The following is a 23,920-nucleotide window of genomic DNA, read 5'->3' as shown; positions in this document are numbered from 1 at the left end:
CTCCATTAGCCAGCGGATATTGGTAATTAGGTCTCTCGTTCCTCTGCCCTTTCTAAACCCAGCTTGTACATCTGGCAACTCTCGCTCCAAATATATACACACACAAATATATATACACACAAAGCAGACATACACAGACTGGGCCACAGCACTTTCTTATTACTTTATTTTCCAGATCACCAAACAGAGCCACAGCAATGTGTGGCAGGGGACAGCTAGTATATTATAGTAATACATTTATTTGTATTACTCTCCTCTCTTCATGGTTCAGGGCAGGAAACACCAGAGATAAAATATAATACTATGAAAATACACAGAACAAAAATTAACACCAATACTAATACCAATACTAATACATAGTTTCAAATTGACTGTGTCAACCTGTGTACCCAAACCATGTAGAGCTTTAAAGATAATAACCAACATTTTATACTTTTCACAGAAATTAATTAGCAACCAGTGGAGTGACTTTAGTATAGGTGTAATATGCTCTCTGCGGACGATGTACTTCATGCAAAGGAAAATCAGCCTGTTTAGCAAGCCATGCAAATGCTGATTTGTTATAAGTAAATATTTGATTTTTATTACATACTAGCCATCCCCTGCCACACGTTACTGTGGCCCAGTCTGTGTATATGTGCTTTGTATGTGTATATGTGGGTATATGTGTGTGTATATACTTGTGTATATCTATATAAATAAAAATGTAATGTTTGTCTGTGGGATTAACATAACTCAAAAAATACTAGACGAATTGGCACCAAATTTGGACACAAGACACCTATCAGGCCAACAAGTGACCATCACTCAGAAAAACACTGAAAAACACAGCGAAAGGGACATAAAAAGCCAAAAAAATGCTACAGCGCATGTGCAAAAACGACTCCCCTGCAAACAAAACACATAATAGCATATCCACATTCTCTTCCAGACTACAGCTCCCAGCATCCCCTAGACCAGGCCCGTTAGGAGAGGAGGATGATCCAAATGCACTGCTTCCAAGCTGCAAGCTTTGTTTTCCTTGGATTTCTTTGAGAGCATCCCAATCCCTGCATATTTCCAATTTCCTATTCCTGGACTGCAACTCCCAGCAATCCTCCAGGTAGATAGATTAGATAGAGATAGATAGGCAGATAGATAGATCGATCAGGAGGACTGCTGGGAGTTGCAGTCCAAGAATAGGTAGAGAAGGAAGAAAGGGGAAAAAGAGGAAGTGAAAGAAAAGTGGGGAAAGGAAGGGAAAAGGAAGAGAAGGAAGGAAGGAGAGAAAGAAAGAAGGAGATAAAGAAGGAGAGGGAAGGTTGGCCACAGCAACGCGTGGCAGGTACAGCTATATATAAAGTTGAATAGGTTGGGTGAGAGGATACAACCCTGTCGTGCGCCTTTCCCAATCTTGAACCAGCCTGTTGTTCCATGGTCAGTTCTGACTGTTGCTACTTGGTCCTTGTACAGATTCCTCAGGAGAGAGACAAGGTGGCTTGGGATGCCCATACCACGAAGAACTTGCCACCATTTATTATAATCCACACAATCAAAGGCTTTAGAATAGTCAATAAAACAGAAATAGATGTTTTTCTGAAACTCCCTGCCTTTCTCCATTATCCAGCGGATATTGGCAATTTGGTCTATCATTCCTCTGCCTTTTCTAAACCCAGCTTGTACATCTGACAACTCTCGCTCCAAATATATATACACACAATATATACACAAACAAAGCACACATACACAATGTATTGTCGAAGGCTTTCATGGTCGGAATCACTGGGTTGATGTAGGTTTTTTCAGGCTATATGGCCATGTTCTAGAGGCATTCTCTCCTGACGTTTCGCCTGCATCTATGGCAAGCATCCTCAGAGGTAGTGGGGTCTGTTGGAACTAGGAAAATGGGTTTATATCTCTGTGGAATGACCAGGGTGGGACAAAGAACTCTTGTCTGTTGGAGCTAGGTGTGAATGTTTCAACTGACCACCTTGATTAGCATTTAATGGCATATTATTTGAGAACAGAAAAATGCTGGACCACTCTAACAACCACCATGTCAGACTACACAGAGAAGCCATTCAAATACACAAGCATGTGGACAATTTCAACAGAAAGGAGGAAACCATGAAAATGAACAAAATCTGGCTACCAGTATTAAAAAACTCTAAAATTACAACAGCAAAACAACAGAGAGGAAACAATCAGGGACATCTAATCACCTCTCAACAAAAGACTGCCCCAGGCACTGCCAGGCCATCAAATGCTAATCAAGGTATTTATTTATTGTGTCATGAGCAACCAGACATTTGTATTACATTTTTAACAAAACAGACAAACAGACAGACAGACAAAACACAAAGTTTGCAAGCTTGGTAGTTGATTAAATGTCCTTTGACCAGTATCTGGCCACTTGGAGTGCCTCTGGTGTTGCCGCAAGGAGGTCCTCCATTGTGCATGTAGCAGGGCTCAGGTTGCATTGCAGCAGGTGGTCTGTAGTTTGCTCTTCTCCACACTCGCATGTCACAGATTCCACTTTGTAGCCCCATTTCTTAAGGTTGGTTCTGCATCTCATGGTGCTAGAGCGCAGTCTGTTCAGCGCCTTCCAAGTCGCCCAGTTTTCTGTGTGCCCAGGAGGGAGTCTCTCATTGGGTATCAGCCATTGGTTGAGGTTCTGGGTTTGTGCCTGTCACTTTCGGACTCTTGCTTGCTGAGGTGTTCCAGCGAGTGTCTCTGTAGATCTTAGAAAACTATTTCTTGATTTAAGTCGTTGACGTGCTGGCTGATACCCAAACAAGGGATCAGCTGGAGATGTCTCTGCCTTGGTCCTTTCACTATTAGCTGCTACTTCCCGGCGGATATCAGGTGGTGCAATACCGGCTAAGCGGTGTAATTTCTCCAGTGGTGTAAGGGCAGACACCCCATGATCAGAGGCGGCCCTAGGTAATTTTCAATGGTAAGCAAACAGTATTTTGGTCCCCCCCCCCCCAACCAATCACTGATATATATTTTCTGTTCGTCATGGGAGTTCTGTGTGCCATATTTGGTTCAATTCCATAATTGGTGGAGTTCAGAATGCTCTTTGATTGTAGGTGAACTATACATCCCAGTAACTATAACTTGCATATGTCAAGGTCTATTTTCCCCCAAGAGTGCCTCAAGAGCGCCCCTGGGCAAAATCAACTATACTGCAAATGCTTACTTTGCGTAATGGGTTGAGCCGCCCCTGCCTGTGATAATGCGGCATGTCTCATTAAGAGCCACATCCACTGTTTTAGTGTGGTGAGATGTGTTCCACACTGGGCATGCATACTCAGCAGCAGAGTAGCATAGTGCAAAGGGCAGATGTCTTCACTGTGTCTGGTTGTGATCTCTAGGTTGTGCCAGTCAGCTTTCGTATGATATTGTTTTTAATGCAGCTGACTCCCAGACAGCTGTGCCACAGTCCCAGGAAGTGTGGGCCTGCTTTTGGCTGATGAGATAGCATTGTTGTTGTGGTGTGCTTTCAAGTCATTTCAGACTTACGTTGAGGTTCTAGCAGGGGAGCGAAACCCGGGACCGAAGACTGAAGACCTCGGTATACTCCTTCTATACCTGGGATGTCGTCCTCTTCCACTGAGCGCGCAGTTTCGGGAGGGACGCACATGGAGCGGTGAGGGAGGAAGGGGACACCCGCCTAGCCAGCCAGATCAGCCGAATCAACCCTGGCGATCAATGGGGTGACAGATGTCGCAGCCAGATCGCCCTCACATCCTGGCGAGGGCTGGGTAAATGGCTTTGGAGGGCCGTATCTGGCCCCCGGGCCTTAGTTTGAGGACCCCTGTCTACATGGTAAGTTATGGTCCTTGACTACAAAGAGCAACAGCAGCAGAATAGCATAGCGCAAGGGCAGATGTCTTAACTGTGTCTGGTTGTGATCCCCAGGTTGTGCCAGTCAGCTTTCCTTAGCTCCCATACGAAAGCTAATGAAGGTGGTCAGTTGAAACATTCATACCTAGCTCCAGCAGACAAGAGTTCTTTGCCCCACTCTGGGTTTTTTTTAATCGTGTCAGGAGCGACTTGAGAAACTGCAAGTCGCTTCTGCTATGAGAGAATTGGCCGTCTGCAAGGACATTGCCCAGGGGATGCCCGGATGATTTTGATGTTTTTATCATCCTTGTGGGAGGCTTCTCTCATGTCCCCGCATGAGGAGCTGGAGCTGATAGAGGGAGCTCATCCGCCTCTCCCCGGATTCGAACCTGCGACCTGTTGGTCTTCAGTCCTGCCAGCACAGGGGTTTAACCCACTGCGCCACTGGGGGCTCCCCCACCCACTAATGACTGACCTGGACTAAACTTGGCACACAGAACACCCCCCCCCCCCCCAATGAGCAAGTGAACAGACTTGAGGGGATTGGGGAGAATAGTCCTTGATTTCAGAGAGTTGTAGTTCACCTTGATTTCATAGAGTTGTAGTTCACCTGTAGCTCATCTGCCTCTCCCCGGATTCAAACCTGCAACGTGTTGGTCTTCAGTCCTGCCGGCACAGGGGTTTAACCTGTGGTCCAGCATTTTTCTGTTCTCAAATAATATGCCATTAAATGCTAATCAAGGTGGTCAGTTGAAACATTCACACCTAGCTCCAACAGACAAGAGTTCTTTGTCCCACCCTGGTCATTCCACAGATATATAAACCCATTTTCCTAGTTCCAACAGACCTCACTACCTCTGAGGATACTTGCCATAGATGCAGGTGAAACGTCAGGAGAGAATGCCTCTAGAACATGGCTATATAGCCCGAAAAAACCTACAACAACCCACAGATACAGAGACTGAGCCACAGCAACGCGTGGCAGGGGACGGCTAGTAATAAATAAGGCGTCAGGACGGGCTGGGAGGCGCAGAGGGCGGCGCTTCCGCTTCCCGCCGGCAGAGGGCAGTGGCGACACACCGACGGCAAAAACGCCATCCACAACACTTGGGGATTGCTTTTGAAGCTTGGGACCCGGGGCGGATTGGAGCTTGGCTGGAGGAAGAGGCAGCGGAGGCAGTGAACAAGCCACGCTTCTAAGGGGAAGGCGAGAACTTTCCCTCCTTTCTGACCCCCTCCCTTTCCTGGCTGCCCCGCCTCCTTGGGACAAACCAAGCCTAGAAGGAGGGGGGAGCAGAGGGGCGGGGTTAGCAGCATGCCCCGCCCAAGAGAGGAGAGTCCTCTGTCTCTGTCTCTCTCGCGTCCTCCTCCACCCCCTCCCTCTCGGAAAGACTACACCCCCCAAGATGCTTTGCCGGACTCTCCCTGGGGTTCCGGATGCTGCTGACAAGCGAAGGTAAGCAGTCGAGCTCCGGAGGCAGCCGGGGAGGAGCAGCAGGAGCTCGGAAGGAGCCCAGCGGAGCCTTTCTCCTCCTCTGAAGGAAGGGAAAGGAAGAGAAGGCGGTGGCTGAGAGGAAGAAGGCGGAGGGAGCCTCCAAGCAGCGAAGAGAGCCAGAGGCAGAGAAATACAGAGAGAGAGACAGAGAGAGAGAGACAGCGAGAGGGAAGCAGAGCTGTGCCAGGCTCGCCTCCGCCTTTTGTGCGGCGGGTTTGCAAAGGAAAGGAAAGCAGAGAGGGAAGGGGAGAATGTGAGCAGCAGCAGGAGGAGGAGGACGATGCTGTCGCTGAAGGTTGGCAGCGGCGCCGAAGCAGAGCCCGGCACTGGCGAGGGGGGCAGGCAGGCCCCCGCCTCCTCCGCCTCCTCCTCCTCCGCCGCCTCCTCCTCTTCTTCTTCCTCCTCCTCCTCCTCTGCCTCCGCCTCCGCTTCACGCCTGGAAGAGAAGAGGAGCCTCCACGGAGCTGCCCAGCAGCCTCAGCAGGAGCAGCCCGAGCAGGAGGAGCAGCAGGCGGCCCCCAGCCCCGCGGGTGAGTCGTCCCAGCCTTGTTTTGTTCACGGTTCGGGCCTGTTTGTGCCTCCCTTCCTTGAAGCTCCAGCATTCCCCTTGGACAGACAAGAGAGAGAGAGAGGGAGGAAGAGAGACCCCCGCCTCCTCTCCCCCCCCCCTCCCACGGAAGGCTGGAAAGAGGGATGGGGGGGGGGTTCCTTAAAACAGGCAAGGGCTCGGCGGACAGCCCAACCAAGCCGCCTTTTGTCTCCAAAACCTTGGCAGTTGGAGAAAGAGGGAAGGGAGGGAGGGAGGAGAGGAAGAAGGAAGGAAGGAGAGAAGGGAGGGTAAGGAGGAAAGAAAGGAGGAGAGAAGGAAGGAGAGAAAGAAGGAGGAAATGAAGGAAGGAGAGAAGGGAGTAAGAACGAAGGAAGGAAGAAGGGAAAGGAGGAGAGAAAGAAGGAAGGAGAGAAAGAAGGAAAGAAGGAGCAAAAGAAAGAAAGAAGGAAGGAGAGAAGGAAGGAAAGGAGGAGAGAAGGAAGAAAGGAAGGGAGTAGGAAGGAAGGAGAGAAAGAAAGAAGAAATGAAGGAAGGAGAGGAGGGAGTAAGAATGAAGGAAGGAAGAAGTGAAAGGAGGAGAGAAAGAAGAAAGGAGAGAAGGAAAGAAGGAGCAAAAGAAAGAAAGAAGGAAGGAGAGAAGGAAGGAAAGGAGGACAGAAGGAAGTAAGGAGAGAAAGAGGGAAGGAGAGAAGGAAGGAAAGGAGGAGAGAAGGAAGAAAGGAAGGGAGTAGGAAGGAAGGAGAGAAAGAAGGAAGAAATGAAGGAAGGAGAGAAGGGAGTAAGAACGAAGGAAGGAAGAAGGGAAAGGAGGAGAGGAAGGAGAGAAGGAAGGAAGGAGCGAAAGAAAGAAGGAAGGAAAGGAGGAGAGAAGGAAGTAAGGAGAGAAAGAGGGAAAGAGAGAAGGGAGGGGAAGGAGCGAAAGAAAGAAGGAGGGAAGGAGAGAAGGAAGGAAAGGAGGACAGAAGGAAGAAATGAAGGAAGGAGAGAAGGGAGTAAGAAGGAAGGAAGGAAGAAGGGAAGGAGGAGAGAAAGAAGAAAGGAGAGAAAGAAGGAAGGAAGCAGCGAAAGAAAGAAGGAAGGAGAGAAGGAAGGAAAGGAGGAGAGATGGAAGTAAGGAGAGAAAGAGGGAAGGAGAGAAGGGAGGGGAAGGAGCGAAAGAAAGGAGGAGGGAAGGAGAGAAGGAAGGAAAGGAGGAGAGAAGAAAGAAAGGAAGGGAGTGAGAAGGAAGGAAGGAGAGAAGGGAGTGAGAGTGAAGGGAGGAAGGAGAGAAGGGAGGAAGGGAAGGACGAGAGAAAGAAGTAAAGAGAGAAGGAGGGAAGGAGAAAAGGGAAAGGAAGGAGCGAAAGAAAGAAGGAAGGAAGGAGCGAAGGAAGTAAGGGGAAGGAGTGAAAGAAAGGAGGGAAGGAGAGAAGGAAGAAAGGAAGGGAGTCAGAAGGAAGGAAGGAGAGAAGGGAGGGAGGAGAGAAAGAAGGAAGGAGAGAAAGAAGAAATGAAGGAAGGAGAGAAGGGAGTGAGAACGAAGCAAGGTAGGAGAGAGGGAAGGAAGAGAGAAAGAAGTAAAGAGAGAAGGAAGGAAGGAGAAAAGGGAGAGGAAGGAGCGAAGGAAGTAAGGGAAGGAGTGAAAGAAAGGAGGGAAGGAGAGAAGGAAGGAAGGCGAGAAAGAAGGAAGTAAGGAGGGAAGGAAGGATGAGGGTTTGTGTGTCTTGTCCTTCCTGCCCATCTTCCTCCCTGTTCCTCTCCCTCCTCCTTCCTTCCTTTTTGCCCCAAGTGACACCTCTCCTTCCCAAGGTTCCCAGACATGATGATCCACCACCACTTTTTTCTTCTTCTTTTCTTTCTCTGTCTCCCTCTTTTTCTCTCTCTGGCTCCTTCCACCCTGCTGTATAATATCCCACATTGTCGGCTTGGAACTGTGTTATCTGGCAGTGCGGACTCAAGATAACCTAGTTCAGAGCAGGTATTGTGGATGATCTGCTTTATCTGCTTTGATATTCTGGGTTCTATGGCTGTGTGGAAGCCCCCCCCCCCCTCTTTCTTTCTTTCTTTCTTTCTTTCTTTCTTTCTTTCTTTCTTTTTCTCTCTCTCTCTAAGTGTGGCTTTGGGTGTCAACACAGATCCAGCTCCGCACACATGCCACTAAGGCTGAAAAGGAGGTTGGGGGGGGGGGTTGCCTGCCTTTGGCAAAGAGAAGAGGACAGGAGGAAAAGGAGGGGGAAGGAGGAGTAGAAGAACCCCCTCCTCTTTCTCTCTTCCCCCCTCCCTCTCTCTCTCACACACAAGCAAACAATCCTTTATTATTTCAGCCTGTGGGGCTGGCAGGGAGGTGAGGGTGAGGGTGGGGGGCGGAAGCGCCCTGTGGACCCAGGCTGGGGGAAAAAAGGGTGAAGTGGCCCCCTCCTCCCTCTCCCCTTCTTCTCATCGGAGTTTCCTCTGCGAAGGGGGAGAAAAGGTGAGCCCAGCAGGGAGAGGCTGTTTGCCTGCCAAAGTGTTTGCTGGAGAGGCTCCGACCTGTGGCACGGCCAGCGGACCTCCCCTGCCAATGGAAAAAGGGAAGGAGGCAATACACACACACTCTCTCTTTCTATCATTGTGCCACACACACACACAAGGAAAGGGTCCTTCACTTGGCTTTGGAGCAATGAAGCCTGACACCAAAGTGCCTCCTAATAATGTTCCTTTGCAGCCAACAGTCTTTTCGACCTGGAGGCTTGAGAAGGAGCCCAAGGCGGCAGGCGGCACATTAAGAGGAGGGGATTGACTTGCGTTTAAGTTCCCATGTGCTCCGGGGAAAAGATGTGCACAGGCATGCACAGGGCCACCGCGTCACTCAGACGTTGGTCCATTCAAGTGATAGCCTGTTTATTGCAGGCATGGGCCAACTTCGGACCTCCTTCCAGGTGTTTTGGATTTCAACTCCCACCATTCCTAACAGCCTCAGGTCCTTTCCTTTTCCTCCTCGGCTACTTAAGGAAAAGGAAGGGGCCTGAGGCTGTTAGGAATGATGGGAGTTGAAGTCCAAAACACCTGGAAGGAGGGCTGAAGTTGACCCATGTCAGTTTTATTATCCTTTTTTTTAAAACTTCTCCTAGTTCTGTCACATGTTTCAAACTCAAATTCAACCCACCAATGTCCTTTTACATTGCCCTCACATGCTACACTACAACTCCTGTGTTCTTCCTCACTCCACTTCACGAGGAGCCGATGGGAGTTGTGACATGACAACGTTTAGTACGTTGCAGTTGGTTCTTTTTAGTCTGGAGAGAGGGGTTTGGATTGAGAGACAAGGCTTATGAGTACGACGCCTGGCTTTCTAAATGTCCTTTAACTTTCCACCAACCTCGGAACCACAAGGGCTGTTGGGTTGCCGTTCTCGTCTTCCTCCGGTCCACATGGCAGATAGAGACTCACCTTGGACACTTCCCAAGTGTCTAGGGAGTTGTTGTTCAGTATTTACAAATAGAGAAAATAAATAGTATCTGGGTAAAAACTAGAGAGCACGACCACTATGTTTGTGTGTGTGTGTGTATTCTCTGTCCATGGATTCTCTGTCCATGGATTCAAAGTGACCATAAAGCTTTGACACATTTGAATGGCATTTTATTTGAAAGTAGAACGCAGCACATGCAACAGAATCCTGGATTGTTTACATAGACTTGCTCCCTTCTTTGCTGCGCTCCTGGTGACTGGGTCTGTGTTCAGTCCTGATCCCCAAAGACCCATGTTAGCTCCATCCATGGGGTTTCCCACCTCCTGTCTTTCTTTGTCTCGAAGTGTAAGTGGCATCCAAACACTCCGGCTCATGCAGGAATAAATTAGCAGTCGCAATGGGGCTGATGATGAGGTGCACTGGGTGATGCTCAAGCCTTTGAGGGTTGAGTTGTCAGGCTCTGTTGATGTTGTTTGGCATGGAGAAAGTTCCTGAGTCGCTCCTGACACTAACTAAAGAAAAATTATTATTATTATTTGATACAGAACAAGATTAGTACACAGCAAACAAGATCACTATGCTGGCTGTTGTATTGGATCACATGCCGGACACTTCCCAAGTGTCTAGGACTATGATGTATCGGCGAGTAATGCATGCAGATCTGAGTAGGGTGGCTTTTGCAGCTGACTGTGTTTAGTGCCGATTGTGTTTAAGTGCAGGCATAGGTCGTTAGGTACTGAACACAGTGTGTCCATCACCGCTGGGATTACTTTGACTGGTTTGTACCAGAGTCATTATTATTATTATTGTTATTATTTGAAACACAACAAGATTTGAAACAGCAATCAAGATCGCTCTGCTGGCTGTTGTATTGGATCACAAGTCGGACACTTCCCAAGTGTTTAGGACTGTGATATATCGGCGAATAATGCGTGCAGATTCGAATAGGGTGGCCTTTTGCAGCTGACAGGTGGTAATTTTCTCAGTGACAATTGTTTTTAAGTGCAGGTCAAGGTCATTAGGTACTGCACCCAGTGTGCCGATCACCACTGGGACCACCTTGACTGGCTTGTACCAGAGTCGTCATTCTTCTTCTTCTTCTTCTTCTTCTTCTTCTTCTTATTATTATTATTATTATTATTATTATTAGAAACGCAACAAGATGAGTCCACAGCAGACACTCTGCTGGCTGTTGAATTGGATCACACGTCGGACACTTCTCAAGTGTCTAGGACTGTGATGTATCGGCGAATAATGTGTGCAGATCCCACTAAAGTGGCTCCATCCCTCCTGTCATTTAGGAAGAAATTGAAGTCGTGGTTCTGGGACCAGGCTTTTGAGACATGGAATCGGATATGGAATTGACTGGAATTGGTTAAAACTGTTTTTACTGTTTTAATGAAGGTTTTATTTATTGTTTTAAATGTTATTATATTGCTCTGTTATATGTAGTGGCATCGAATTGCTGCCAATGTAAGCTGTCCTGAGTTGAGAAGGAACGGGATAGAAATACCGGAAATAAATAAATAAATATGCCAAGGAATATCTCATTGGGGAGAGGCTGGCAGAGCATGTGCTTTGCAGTACAGATGGCTCAGTCCCCAACAGTTCCCATTACGAGGCATTTGGTTGGCTATTGCCGGGTGAGGACTCTGCCTGAAGCCATGAAGATACAGAGTGGTGGACAATGCTAGGCTAGATGGGCCAGTGGTTAACATCAAGCTGATCATTAAGCTGTGAGGAAAGAGAGGATTCATGGTACATGGGATTCAATTCAGCTTGGTCACACCTGTGAGCCAAAACGTCCACCACATTTGAGGAGGACTAGCATGTCTTAAGCCAATCTCATTGGAATGCTAGGAGCCCCCAGTGGCACAATAGGTTAAACCCTTGTGCTGGCAGGTGGCCTTTTGCAGCTGACAGGTGGTAATTTTCTCAGTGCCAATTGTGTTTAAGTGCGGGCCAAGGTCTTTAGGCACTGCACCCTAAAGACCGATACATTATTATTATTATTATTATTATTATTATTATTATTTGAAACACAACAAGAGTAGTACACAGTAAACAAGATCACTCTGCTGGCTGTTGTATTGGATCACACATCAGACACTTCCCAAGTGTCTAGGACTGTGATGTATCGGCAAATAATGTGTGCAGATTCGAGTAGGGTGGCCTTTTGCATCTGACAGGTGGTAATTTTCTCAGTGCCAATTGTTTTTAAGTGCAGGCCAAGGTCATTAGGTACTGGATCCAGTGTGCCGATGACCACTGGGACCACCTTGACTGGCTTCTGCCAGAGTCTTTGCAGTTCGATCTTTAAATCTTCATATTGTGTCAGCTTTTCCAGTTGTTTCTCTTCAATCCTGCTGTCACCTGGGATTGCAACATCGACAATCCATAATTTGTTTTTTAACACAGTCAGGAGTCTTGTGCTCCAAAACTCTGTTTGAATTTGGAAGCCCCAGAGGAGTTTGACATATTCATTTTCTGTAACTTTTTTCCGGCTTGTGATCCCACTACTTCTTTGTCGCAGGTAGATGGCATTTGTGGCACAGGTTCTAATGAATCATCTGAGCAACGGGGTTGTGCCTCTGTTTGTAGTCTGTCTGTGCAATCTTCTTGCAGCAGCTGAGGATGTGATCTATTGTTTCATCATCATCATCATCATCATATTATTATTATTATTATTATTATTATTTGGTGCTTGCGTGTTTACTTGCTTTGCCTTTGTGCCAGTTTTGTTCTGCAAGAGGGTTAGGTTGTGCTCTCCCTTCTTCTGCCAGTTAGAATAAGTTTCACGCTTTCTCTTGCCAATGACTGGTGCTCAGGAGAAATAGAGCTAGAGACCTCATAGAAGGTTGTTGTATCTGAAGGAGTCCGATTACACAGAAGGCTTCGAAACAGACCCACTGTTATCAAATGGAATGAGTTGATGGTTTGTGCAAGGGATGGGGCTTTGGCTAGGATGTGGTGAACCCTTTGGAGGGCTGGCGCCTAGCAGGGACGAGGAGGTGGAAGCATGTAGGACGTTCAGGGCGATGTGGGGCGGGGGGAGGAGATCTGGCCGGACTCTTTGCTCCGGCTGCCTCAGAGGGAGGCTTCAGGGACCTGGGGGCGGTCTATTTCTGCTGAGATCCTGAGGAAAGATCTGGGAGAGTGGTAAGCATCTATAAATAGTGTGTGTCAGCCGAGTGGAAACGGAGCCTCTGAAACGCTTAAGAGACCAGCGCCTTGATAAACAGGGCTGTGTTGTCAGGAAGGCTGTGCTGGCTTGTAATGAGATCTGGGACTGAGGAATTGAAGGGGGGAGCAGAGGGGAACGGCTTCCTTTTCTTTGGGGTTTAAGCTGCAAGGCCTCCTCAAAAGCACAACTCTCTCTATGTGCTGCCTATGTCTGGGTCACATTGCCCTGCTTCACACTCCAGCAGAAGCGTTTTGGGGTGGGGGAGTGCCAAGTAACATTCATGCTGGCTCCTCCAGTTGGGGATGAGTCAGTCCTCTGGGCACCAGGTCTTCCCTGTGGGACATTCAGTTGCCGATCTAAAACAAGAAGCCCCGGGCTTGTGGGAGTGCTCGGTGTGGTCACCTGTTGAACGGTCAAATGACATGTAGGTTCCATTTCATTAACTTTGCAAACTGCTCTGTGGTTCTGGCAGCGGAGATAGAATTATATTAACTATTAAAGGAAAAAGGAAACCTGATGACATGATTGCTGGAAGTTTTGGGCTATTTTGATATATATACTAGCTGTCCCCTGCCATGCGTTGCTGTAGCCCAGTCTGCTGATCTGGAAAATAAAGTAATGCGAAAGTGTTGGTTTGTAATCTATGTAATGTTTTTATATTTGTGGGTAAATAGTATTTCTTATTATTTCTTTGTCAGTGTTGATGTAGAGATTGTCTGGTTTGCCTACTCTGGAACAGGAAACATATAATTGTCCTTCTTTAGGGGTCCCTTTCAAATCTATGATACTATATCTGTGTGTGTGAATCATCTATCTATCCATCCAGGCATGTAGCGGGGGGGGGGGGGGGGGGGGCTTGAGGGGGGCTTCAGCCCCCCCCCTCCCCAGAAATTCTCATGGTGGTTCACGGAAAGGCCTTACTGGTGCATTATTTAAACTGTTATGTTTATTCATATCATGATCTGATCACCATACTCAATATATCCCATATGCATGGGGGTATTGGGGTAACAATACAAAAGATTTGCTAGGGTAGACCCTCTTTCACTCAAACTCAGCCCCCCCCCCCCCAATTGAAATCCTGGCTACGGACCTGTATCTATCTATCTATGGCTGGATGGCTCTTTGTCAGGAGGCAGGGGCGGCTCAACCCATTACGCAAAGTAAGCATTTGCAGTATAGTTGATTTTGCCCAGGGGCGCTCTTGAGGCGCTCTTGCGGGGAAAATAGACCTTGACATATGCAAGTTGTAGTTACTGGGATGTATAGTTCACCTACAATCAAAGAGCATTCTGAACTCCACCAATTATGGAATTGAACCAAATTTATTTATCGTGTCATCAGCAACCATTGAATTACAATTCTAACAGAGCAAAACAAACACACAGATTAAAAAGAAAAAGGAAAAAAAACACAGATTTTGCAAATTTGGTATTTGGTTAAATGTCTTTTGACCAGTATCTGGCCACTTGGAGTGCTTCTGGTGTTGCCGCAAGAAGGTCCTCCATTGTGCATGTGGCAGGGCTCAGGGTGCTTTGCAGTAGGTGGTCAGTAGTTTGCTCTTCTCCGCACTCGCATGCCGAGGATTCCACCCTGTAGCCCCATTTCTTAAGATTGGCTCTGCATCTCGTGGTGCCAGAGCGCAATCTGTTCAGCGCCTTCCAAGTCGCCCAGTCTTCTGAGTGCCCAGGGGGGAGTCTCTCATCTGGTATCACCCATGAATTGAGGTGCTGGGTTTGGGCCTGCCACTTTTGGACTCTCGCTTGCTGGGGTGTTCCAGCGAGTGTCTCTGTAGATCTAAGAAAACTATGTCTTGATTTAAGTCGTTGAGGTGCTGGCTGATACCCAAACAGGGGATGGGCTGGAGATGTCTCTGCCTTGGTCCTTTCACTATTGGCTGCTACTTCCCGGCGAATGTCAGGTGGTGCAATACCGGCTAAGCAGTGTAATTTCTCCAGTGGTGTGGAGAAATTGAACCAAATGTGGCACACAGAACTCCCACGATGAACAGAAAATATATATCAGTGATTGGTTGGGGGCAAAAATACTGTACCTAGGGCTGCCTCTGTCAGGAGGGCTTTGATTATGTTTTCTTCCCCAGGTGAAGGGAGTTGGACTGGATGGCCTTAAGTATTTTCTGTTGGTCATGGGAGTTCTGTGTGGGAAGTTTGGCCCAATGTTGTTGTTGGTGGGGTTCAGAATGCTCTTTGGTAGTAGGTGATCTATAAATCCCAGTAACGACAACTCCAGAATGTCAAGATCTATTTCCCCAAAACTCCATCTGTGTTCATATTTGGACATATGGAATATTCGTGCCAAGTTTGGTCCAGATCCATCATTGTTTGAGTCCACAGTGCTCTCTGGATGTAGGTGAACCACAACTCCCAAACTCAAGGTCAATGCCACCAAACCCTTCTGGTGCTTTCTGTTGGTCATGGGAGTCCTGTATGCCACATTTGGCTCAATTCCACCATTGGTGGAGTTGAAATTAACTTTAAATTAAAATTAAAATTGGAACAGCACAACAACAGAGAGGAAACAAACAAGGACATCTAATCACCTCTCAACAAAAGATTGCTCCAGGCACTGCCAGGCAATCAAATGTTAATCAAGGTGTCAGTTGAAACATTCACACCTAGCTCCAGCAGACAAGAGTCCTTTGTCTCACCCTGGTCATTCCACAGATATATAAACCCTTTTTTTCTAGTTCCAACAGACCTCACTACCTCTGAGGATGCTTGCCATAGATGCAGGCGAAACGTCAGGAGAGAATGCCTCTAGAACATGGCCATATAGCCCGAAAAAACCTACAACAATCCAGAAAATAACTTTAATTGTAGGTGAACTATAAATCCCAGCGACTACAGCTCCCAAATGACAAAATCAGTTTTTTTGAGTGATGGTCACTCCTTGGGATAGTAGGTATCTTGTGGCCAAATTTGGTGGCAATTCACCCAGGGGATTTTGAGTTGTGTTAATCCCACAAACGAACACTACCTTTTTATTGATACAGATACATACATACATACATACATAAACACACAGTAGCTTGGGTACCCGACAGTACCCCCATTATTTGAAAAAGGCATTGTTTGTTTTGGGGTGTTAGGTAATATCATTTAGTTAATTAGTAACACTACTTATTATGAATGCTCCCATTAGAAAATACATAACGATGTGAGCGAACTACAATTCCCAGAATCGTGAGTCAACCCTCCCTAAACTAGGCCTGTATGCAGGGAGTGTCAAATGGGTTTCCAAAGACCTTCAGAAAACACAATATTTTCTGTTGGTCATGCAGGTTCTGGCCCAATTCTTCGTTGATGGGGTTCAGAATGCACTTTGATTGTAGGTGAACTATAAATCCCAGCAACTCCCAAATGTCAAGGTCTATTTTTCCCAAAATCCACCAGTGTTCACATTTGGGCATATTGAGTATTTGTTCCAAGTTTGGTCAAGTGAATGAAAATACATCCTGCATATCAAATATTTACATTACGATTCATAACAGAAGCAAAATGAAGTAGCAACAAAAATAATTTTATGGTTGGGGGGTCATCACAACACGAGGAACTGTATTGAGGGGTTGTGGCACTAGGAAGGTGGAGAAATATTAGAAACACTGGTCTAGAAATTGGGCGAATTATAGTCGGGACCTGTCCCTTTCTGAATTGTTCCCTGCAGCGAAGTGGTACCCCTTTGCCCAGGTTTGCGCTGCCTGTGTGCCCATGGGAAGACTCTTCCTCTGTATCTGCAGTGCAAATGTCCATGTATATTACAATTTCGGTAGGTGATGGATTATGAAAATTATTCTAAAGGTTTTGATGTAAAAATTGCATTTTGGAGGAGGTAGGCCTGCACAGCTTGTGACCTACTAAACTGGATGTGTTCTGCCAACAGTTCATGGCATCCTGCCGGGGCTGCATCCCCCCCCCCCCCCCCACACACACACACCTTACCTGGACACGGCTACACACTGGAGGGGACATTGAACACCAGGCCGGTCAAAAGTGCAGAGTTAAGTTTGCTGTGTCTGACTTGGTGGGTTACAAGTTGTCTCTGTTTGAAGGAGTCTTAAGTTTGAAAGAGCAGTTTATTTATTTTATTTATTTCCTGTATGTATAACCTGCCTCACAAACACCATGCGGTGTCATCATAATAAAACAGTCAACAGTACATTAAAATATTAAACATATTAAAATAATAATTAAAACGTATTGTCGAAGGCTTTCATGGCTGGAATCACTGGGTTGTTGTAGGTTTTTTCGGGCTATATGGCCATGGTCTAGAGGCATTCTCTCCTGACGTTTTGCCTGCATCTATGGCAAGCATCCTCAGAGGTAGTGAGGTCTGTTGGAACTAGGAAAAAGGGTTTATATATCTGTGGAATGACCAGGGTGAGACAAAGGACTCTTGTCTGCTGGAGCTAGGTGTGAATGTTTCAACTGACCACCTTGATTAGCATATAATGGCCTGACAGTACCTAGAGAAAATGTCAGGCTATTATATGCTAATCAAGGTGGTCAGTTGAAACATTCACACCTAGCTCCAGCAGACAAGAGTCCTTTGTCTCACCCTGGTCATTCCACAGATATATAAACCCTTTTTCCTAGTTCCAACAGACCTCACTACCTCTGAGGATGCTTGCCATAGATGCAGGCGAAACGTCAGGAGGGAATGCCTCTAGACCATGGCCATATAGCCCGAAAAAACCTACAATAACCCAATAATTAAAACAATTGATTAACACACGCCTATTAAAATCAGAGTCTAAAATCCAGTCTGGGTCAAATTATTGCAATAAGTGTTAAAATCTTCTTTTACTTGCTGCTCACTAATCGAACACTTGTTCCCAAAGCCTTGATTTTTCTTCTAAAAGACAGGAGGGAGGTGGCCATTCTGATGTCTCTGGAGAGAGCGTTCCACAGGCGGGGGGCCACTGAGGAGAAGGCCCTGTCCCCACCAATTGCGTGTTATTAACTCAAAGTAAAACTAGAGTTTGATACAGTTTTCTGCACATTCCTAGTGTTGGACATTCAGTGGCTTTTCTTTCTTCGGCCTGATGCAAGGAAGACAGACGTTTTCTGCTGTGCTTTTGAGTTGAAGTCAGTGACTTGGGTAACCTGTACTCGTGGAGTTGCACATTTCTTATCAAACAGTTTGGTCAGGAACTGAGAAAATGCCAGGAAATTTCATTTGCTGTTTCCTTTACTTCATTGCTGTTTTCTTTCAAGTACTGGGCTAGTGGGTTGTTGTACGTTTTTCAGGATGTGTGGCAATTTTCCAGGAGCATTCTCTCCTGATGTTTCACCCACATCTATGGCAGGCATCCTCAGAGGTTATGAGATCTATTGGAAACTAGGAAAATTGGGTTTATATATCTGTGGAATGTCCAAGGCAGGAGAAGGAGGTAGGTGTCTGTTGGAGGTTGGTGTGAATGTTTCAATTGGCCACCAAATGGCCTTGTAGTTTCAAGGTGTCACTTCTTACTGCCTGGTGAAATCCTTTGTTGAGAGGTGATTAGATGTCCCTGATTGTTTCTTGTCTGGAGTTCCCCTGTTTTTTTAGTGTTGTTCCTTATTTACTGTTATGATTTTAGCGTTTTTAAATACTGGTAGTCAGATTTTGTTCATTTTCATGGTTTCCTCCTTTCTGTTGAAATTGTCCACATGCTTATGGATTTCACGGGCTTCTCTGTGTAGTCTGACATGGTGGTTGTGAGAGTGGTGCAGCATTTCTGTGTTCTCTAATAATATGTTGTGTCCAGGTTGGTTCATCGTGTGCTCTGCTATGGCTGACTTCTCTGGTTGAAGTAGTCTGCAGTTCCTTTCATGTTCCTTGATTCGTGTTTGGGCAATGCTAGTTTGAGGGTCCATATGTAGACTTGTCCACAGCTGCATGGTATATGGTAGACTCCTTCAGAGGTGAGAGGATCCCTCTTGTCCTTTGCTGAACGTAACATTTGTTGGATTTTCTTGGTAAATAGTTTGTAGGTTGTATTTTCTCATCAGCTTCCCTAATGCGGTAGTGCAGCATTTCTCAACCTGGGGGTCGGGACCCCTGGAGGGGTCCGGAGGGGGTGTCAGAGGGGTCACCAAAGACCATCAGAAAACACTGTATTTTCTGTTGGTCATGGGAGTTCTGTGTGGGAAGTTTGGCCCAATTCTATAGTTGGTAGGGTTCAGAGTGCTCTTTGATTGTAGGTGAACTATAAATCCCTGCAACTACAACTCCCAAATGTCAAGTCTATTTTCCCTAAACTCCACCAGTGTGGGCATATTGAGTATTCAAACCAAGTTTGTTCCAAATCCATCATTGTATGAGTCTTCAGTGCTATCTGGATGTAGGTGAACTACAACTCCAAAACTCAAGGTCAATGCCCACCAAACCGTTCCAGTATTTTCTGTTGGTTATAGAAGTTCTGTGTGCCAAGTTTGGTTCAATTCCATCGTTGGTGGACTTCAGAATGCCCTTTGATTGTAGGTGAACTATAAATCTCAGCAACTACAACTCCCAAATGACAAAAATCAATCCCCCCCCCAACCCCACCAGTATTCAAATTTGGGCATATCAGGTGTTTGTGCCAAATTTGGTCCAGTGAATGAAAATATATCCTGCATATCACAGATTTATATTACAATTCATAACAGTAGCAAAATTACAGTTAGGAAATAGCAATGAAAATAATTTTATGGTTGGGGGTCACCACAACATGAGGAACTGTTTTAAGGGGTCTCGGCATTAGGAAGATTGAGAAACACTGCGGTAGTGTTTTGGAGTGGAGGAAACACACAGTCCATCACTGTTGACGGGGCAGACTACAGTTTGAAAAAAAACACAAACAAATCCCTATGCACATTGCATATATATGTAGTGCAAAAAAAAAAAACCATGAAAAAACAATACAATATTTACAATTAAGAGCAGTTTTAACATAAACTTACCAGTATTTCAATGGGAAGTGTCGGCCTCCTTTTGGCTGATAGAGAGTCAAGTTAATGAGCATTGTTGTTGTTGTATGCCTTCAAGTCTTTTTAGACTTAGGGCCGCCCTAAGTCTAAACTTTAGGGTGGGAGCTGGGTAAATGACTTTGGAAGGCCGTATCCGGCCTATGGAAAGGTGCGGACTTGGTGGGAAAACGTGGTTTTCCTGCTCTTGGCAGGGGATTGGACTGCATGGCCCACGAGGTCTCTTCCAACTGTATGATTCTATGAAAAGCATTGGTGGAAGAAATTTTGGGTTATTGTATTCCAAAATTTAAGCTTTTGAACTCTGTATCTTGTGTTTCCTCTTCCAGTTTGCCGCAAAATAGGTATCTTGAGCACTCACATATCTGTTTAGGTAGCAATCCAGTGAAACCTAATTGTCAATGTGACCAGCAGGTACCAGGTACCTGGAGACTGTGACAGAGCTCTTATCTTCTTGGGCTGTTTGGAGACTGAAATTAGTACCCTTTTCTCTTGAATTTATTTACCACATTTATATCCCACCCTTCTCAACCCCGAAGGGGACTCAGGGTGGCTCTATAGAGCCTGAATGCTCTGTAGAGGAGTAAGGCTCCAGATTTTAGGGAAGCTGGAACAGAGCAAGTTTAGTTTTAGCTTTCTGTTATGGAGAATGAAGCAAATCTAGTTGAAGTTTGATTTTAAGTCCTGGGCAAAGTTTATTCTGAATCAAGTGCAAAAGTAATGTTTTCCTTGTAGAGCAGGCAGGGGCAAACTTGGGTCCTCCATGTGTTTTGGACTTTAACTCCCACCATTCCTAGCATCTTCAGGACCTAAGGGTTGGGCATAATCTGCACATGTAGTCAAGTGAAAGGCTAGAATGCCCAGTACAGGGTTAAGCTGCAGATAGAGAACCCACCTGTGAATGCCCAGCAAGTTAACAGACAGAATGGGGTTCTAACTCAGTCCACTTCCTGCTCTACTCGTCTATTGCCCTGTAGGGCTTTTCAGAAATGTGATCCTACATGTGTAGCCTAAAGGCTCTGCTACCTTAAGACTGTTTAATTTTGTGCGCGGCCCAGGCTTTAATCTCATGGAGAAGGGTCCAGAGCAGTGTTTTTCAACCTTCCTAATGCCACGGCCCCTTAATACAATTCCTCATGTTGTGGTGACCCCCTACTTCATAACTGTAATTTTGCTAATGTTATGAATCGCCATATAAAAATCTGATATGCAGGAAGTTTTTCATTCACCCCTGGGAAGTGAGTTCCAGAATCGAGGGGCCACCACCAAGAAGACCCTCTCCCTTGTCCCCACCAATCACGCCTGCGATGAAGGTGGGAGCGCGAGCAGGGCCTCTTCAGATGATCGAAGAGGTTGTGTGGGTTCGTACACAGAAAAGCGGTCACGCAGTTACCCTATTCGAACTCAAGAACGGAAAATATATTGTTGGGCAGGAAAAGAAATTTAAAGATGGGCTTAAAGCCAACCTTAAAAACCGTGGCATTGATACCAAGAACTGGGAAGCCCTGGCCCTTGAGCACTCTAACTGGAGGTCAGTCTGGACCAGCAGTGCTGCAGAATTTGAAGAGGCACGAACGGAGGGAGGAACATGCCAAGAGGAATGCACATCAAGCTGACCAGGACCACCTTCCACCTGGAAACCAGTGTCCTCACTGTGGGAGAACATGCAGGTCTAGAATAGGGCTCCACAGCAACCTATGGACCCACTGCCAAGTAACTACTCTTGGAGGGCCATCATCCTCGGGATACGAGGATGTAATAGTAAGTACAATCAAAGAGCATTCCAAACTCCACCAATGATGGAATTGAACCAAACTTGGCACAGAGGACTCCCATGACCAACAGAAAATACTAGACGGGGTTGGTAGGCATTGACCTTGAGTTTGGGAGTTGTAGTTCACCATCCAGAGACCATTATGGGCTCAAACAATGCTGGATCTGGACCAAACTTGGCACGGATACTCAATATGCCCAAATGTGAACACTGGTGGGGTTTGGGGAAAATAGAGCTTGACATTTGGGAGTTGTAGTTGCTGGGATTTATAGTTCCCCTGCAATTTCTCCTTTCAAAGTGAAATCTGTATACTGTGAATTTCACATGTGTTAAGATTGTCTCGAGAGACAAGAAGTCTGACAATCCTGAAATCCTGGTGTATCTTCCCTCTGCCCAGATCTTCCACCATGCAGGTTGTCTTCACATTTTCATTTTTATCAAATGCAAACAAAAAATGTTACTTTAGTTTAGGATATGTGTGTGCAGTATTTCACTTCACTGCTATTGTTTAGTAGGAAGGGAAGAACTGGTATCATAGTGTGATTTGTGGGAATCTACATATACTACTGGCGAACGTTCCAGTTTTCCAGCAAAAGCTGACATTTCATTTACAGACTCAACAGAAAGAAGAGGTTAAAAGCTCTTTTTTGTTGTCAGTGTCTCTCCGCTCCATCAAATGTCTGTCTGGTATTTTGCGTGTTCGAGGATTGGGTGGAATTTGGGATATTATGATTGGGTTTTGGGATATTAATGATTTGACAGTTTGGGGTTGTCCATTAGTTTGCAGAGCTTTGTGCATCAAATAGTAATTCTGCGTTTGCGTTGGATCTCTTCCTTCCTTCCTTTTAATTTTCTTACCTGTGAAAAGGTGGTTAGACAGAAAAGCTGCACAACTTGTAGAAGGCACATACTAAGTATTGAATAAGGTTTCTTAATGGCAGTGTCTTTGGTGTTCTGGGCTTATTTTGTTGTGGTGTTTATTAGAGAAAATAAGTTATGATTATGTATTCTACTAAAGGCCTGTTTAGTACTTGTATATGAGACAGCTGTAGGCTATATTTCAAAGTAAGGAACTGGTCTAGAAATAATGCTTATTATTATTATTATTATTATTATTATTATTATTATTATTATTAGAAACACAACAAGATGAGCCCAAAGCAGACACTCTGCTGGCTGTTGAATTGGATCACACGTCGGACACTTTCCTATTATTATTATTATTATTATTATTATTGGAGCCCCTGGTGGTGCAGTGGGTTAAACCCGTGCCAGTAGGACTGAATACTGACAGGTCACAGGTTCTAATCCGGGGAGAGGCGGATGAGCTCCCTCTATCAGCTCCAGCTCCTCATGCGGGGACATGAGAGAAGCCTCCCACAAGGATGATAAAACATCAAATCATCCGGACGTCCCCTGGGCAACGTCCTTGCAGACGGCCAATTCTCTCACACCAGAAGCAACTTGCAGTTTCTCAGGTCGCTCCTGACACGACAAAAAATAAATAAATTATTGTGTGCTAATGGTGGGACAGGTGGATGATCCTCTCCATAACCAAAGGTGCAGGTGGTGAACAAATTCAGATGGATTTCCGGAAGGGATTATTAGGCTGACATAAATATGAATGCCTAGAATGGGCTTTGAGAGGAACAGGCAGAGAAGCCATCATGTTGGACATTCCTTCCCAGGCTGTAGTTGGAGATAGGCCATGTGGGGTCCGACTCACTGTCAAGTTGTGGAGAACTTCACGTCGATACCAGGCAAGATTCTGGAAAAGATTGTTAAGGAAGTGGTCTGCTAACACTTAGAAACAAATGCGGTCATCGCTAATAGTCAACATGGATTTATCAAAAACAAGTCATGCCAGACTAATCTGATCTCTTTTTTCGATAGAGTTACAAGCTGGGTAGATGCGGGGAATGCTGTGGATGTGGCGTACCTGGATTTCAGTAAGGCCTTCGACAAGGTCCCTCACGACCTTCTGGCAAGGAAACTAGTCCAATGTGGGCAAGGCAAAACTATGGTGAGGTGGATCAGTAATTGGTTAAATGGACGAACCCAGAGGGTGCTCACCAATGCTTCCTCTTCATCCTGGAAAGAAGTGACGAGCGGAGTGCCGCAGGGTTCCGTCCTGGGCCCAGTCCTGTTCAACATCTTTATTAATGACTTAGATGAAGGGCTAGAAGGCAGGATCATCAAGTTTGCAGACGACACCAAATTGGGAGGGATAGCCAAGGACGGGAGCAGGATTCAAAACAATCTTGACAGATTAGAGAGATGGGCCAAAACTAACAAAATGAAGTTCAACAGTGACAAATGCAAGATACTCCACTTTGGCAGGAAAAACGAAATGCAAAGATACAGAATGGGTGATGCCTTGCTTGAGAGCAGTACGTGTGAAAAAGATCTTGGAGTCCTCGTGGACAACAAGTTAAACATGAGCCAACAATGTGATGTGGCGGCAAAAAAAGCAAATGGGATTTTGGCCTGCATCAATAGGAGCATAGTGTCTAGGTCCAGGGAAGTAATGCTACCCCTCTATTCTGCTTTGGTTAGACCACACCTGGAATATTGTGTCCAATTCTGGGCACCACAATTGAAGAGAGATATTGACAATTATTTATTTATTTATTTATTTATTTATTTCTTGCATTTATTGACCGCCCCTCTCAGCCCGGAGGCGACTCGGGGCGG

The 23,920-nt window shown here is 45.9% G+C and overlaps 1 protein-coding gene across 2 annotated transcripts in view; it reads left to right on the top strand.

The window, feature by feature from the left end:
* The first annotated feature begins 5,141 nt into the window (after nucleotides 1-5,141).
* The window catches only part of AHDC1 (AT-hook DNA binding motif containing 1), a 366,391-nt gene continuing 347,612 nt past the window's right edge, over nucleotides 5,142-23,920 (top strand). Inside the window, exon 1 of one of the 2 annotated variants that reach the window (XM_067460556.1) lies at nucleotides 5,142-5,853. In XM_067460556.1, the coding sequence (XP_067316657.1) occupies nucleotides 5,604-5,853 (250 nt within the window). In that variant the 5' untranslated portion in view covers nucleotides 5,142-5,603. The remainder of the gene's footprint in view (nucleotides 5,854-23,920) is intronic. The other variant, XM_067460557.1, reaches the window with a different exon arrangement.

Source organism: Anolis sagrei, chromosome X (genome assembly GCF_037176765.1).
Source record: "Anolis sagrei isolate rAnoSag1 chromosome X, rAnoSag1.mat, whole genome shotgun sequence".
NCBI classification, from domain to species: Eukaryota; Metazoa; Chordata; class Lepidosauria; order Squamata; family Dactyloidae; genus Anolis; species Anolis sagrei.
The sequence above is the reverse complement of the archived record's forward strand: the minus strand, read 5'-3'. Positions and strand labels throughout refer to the sequence as shown.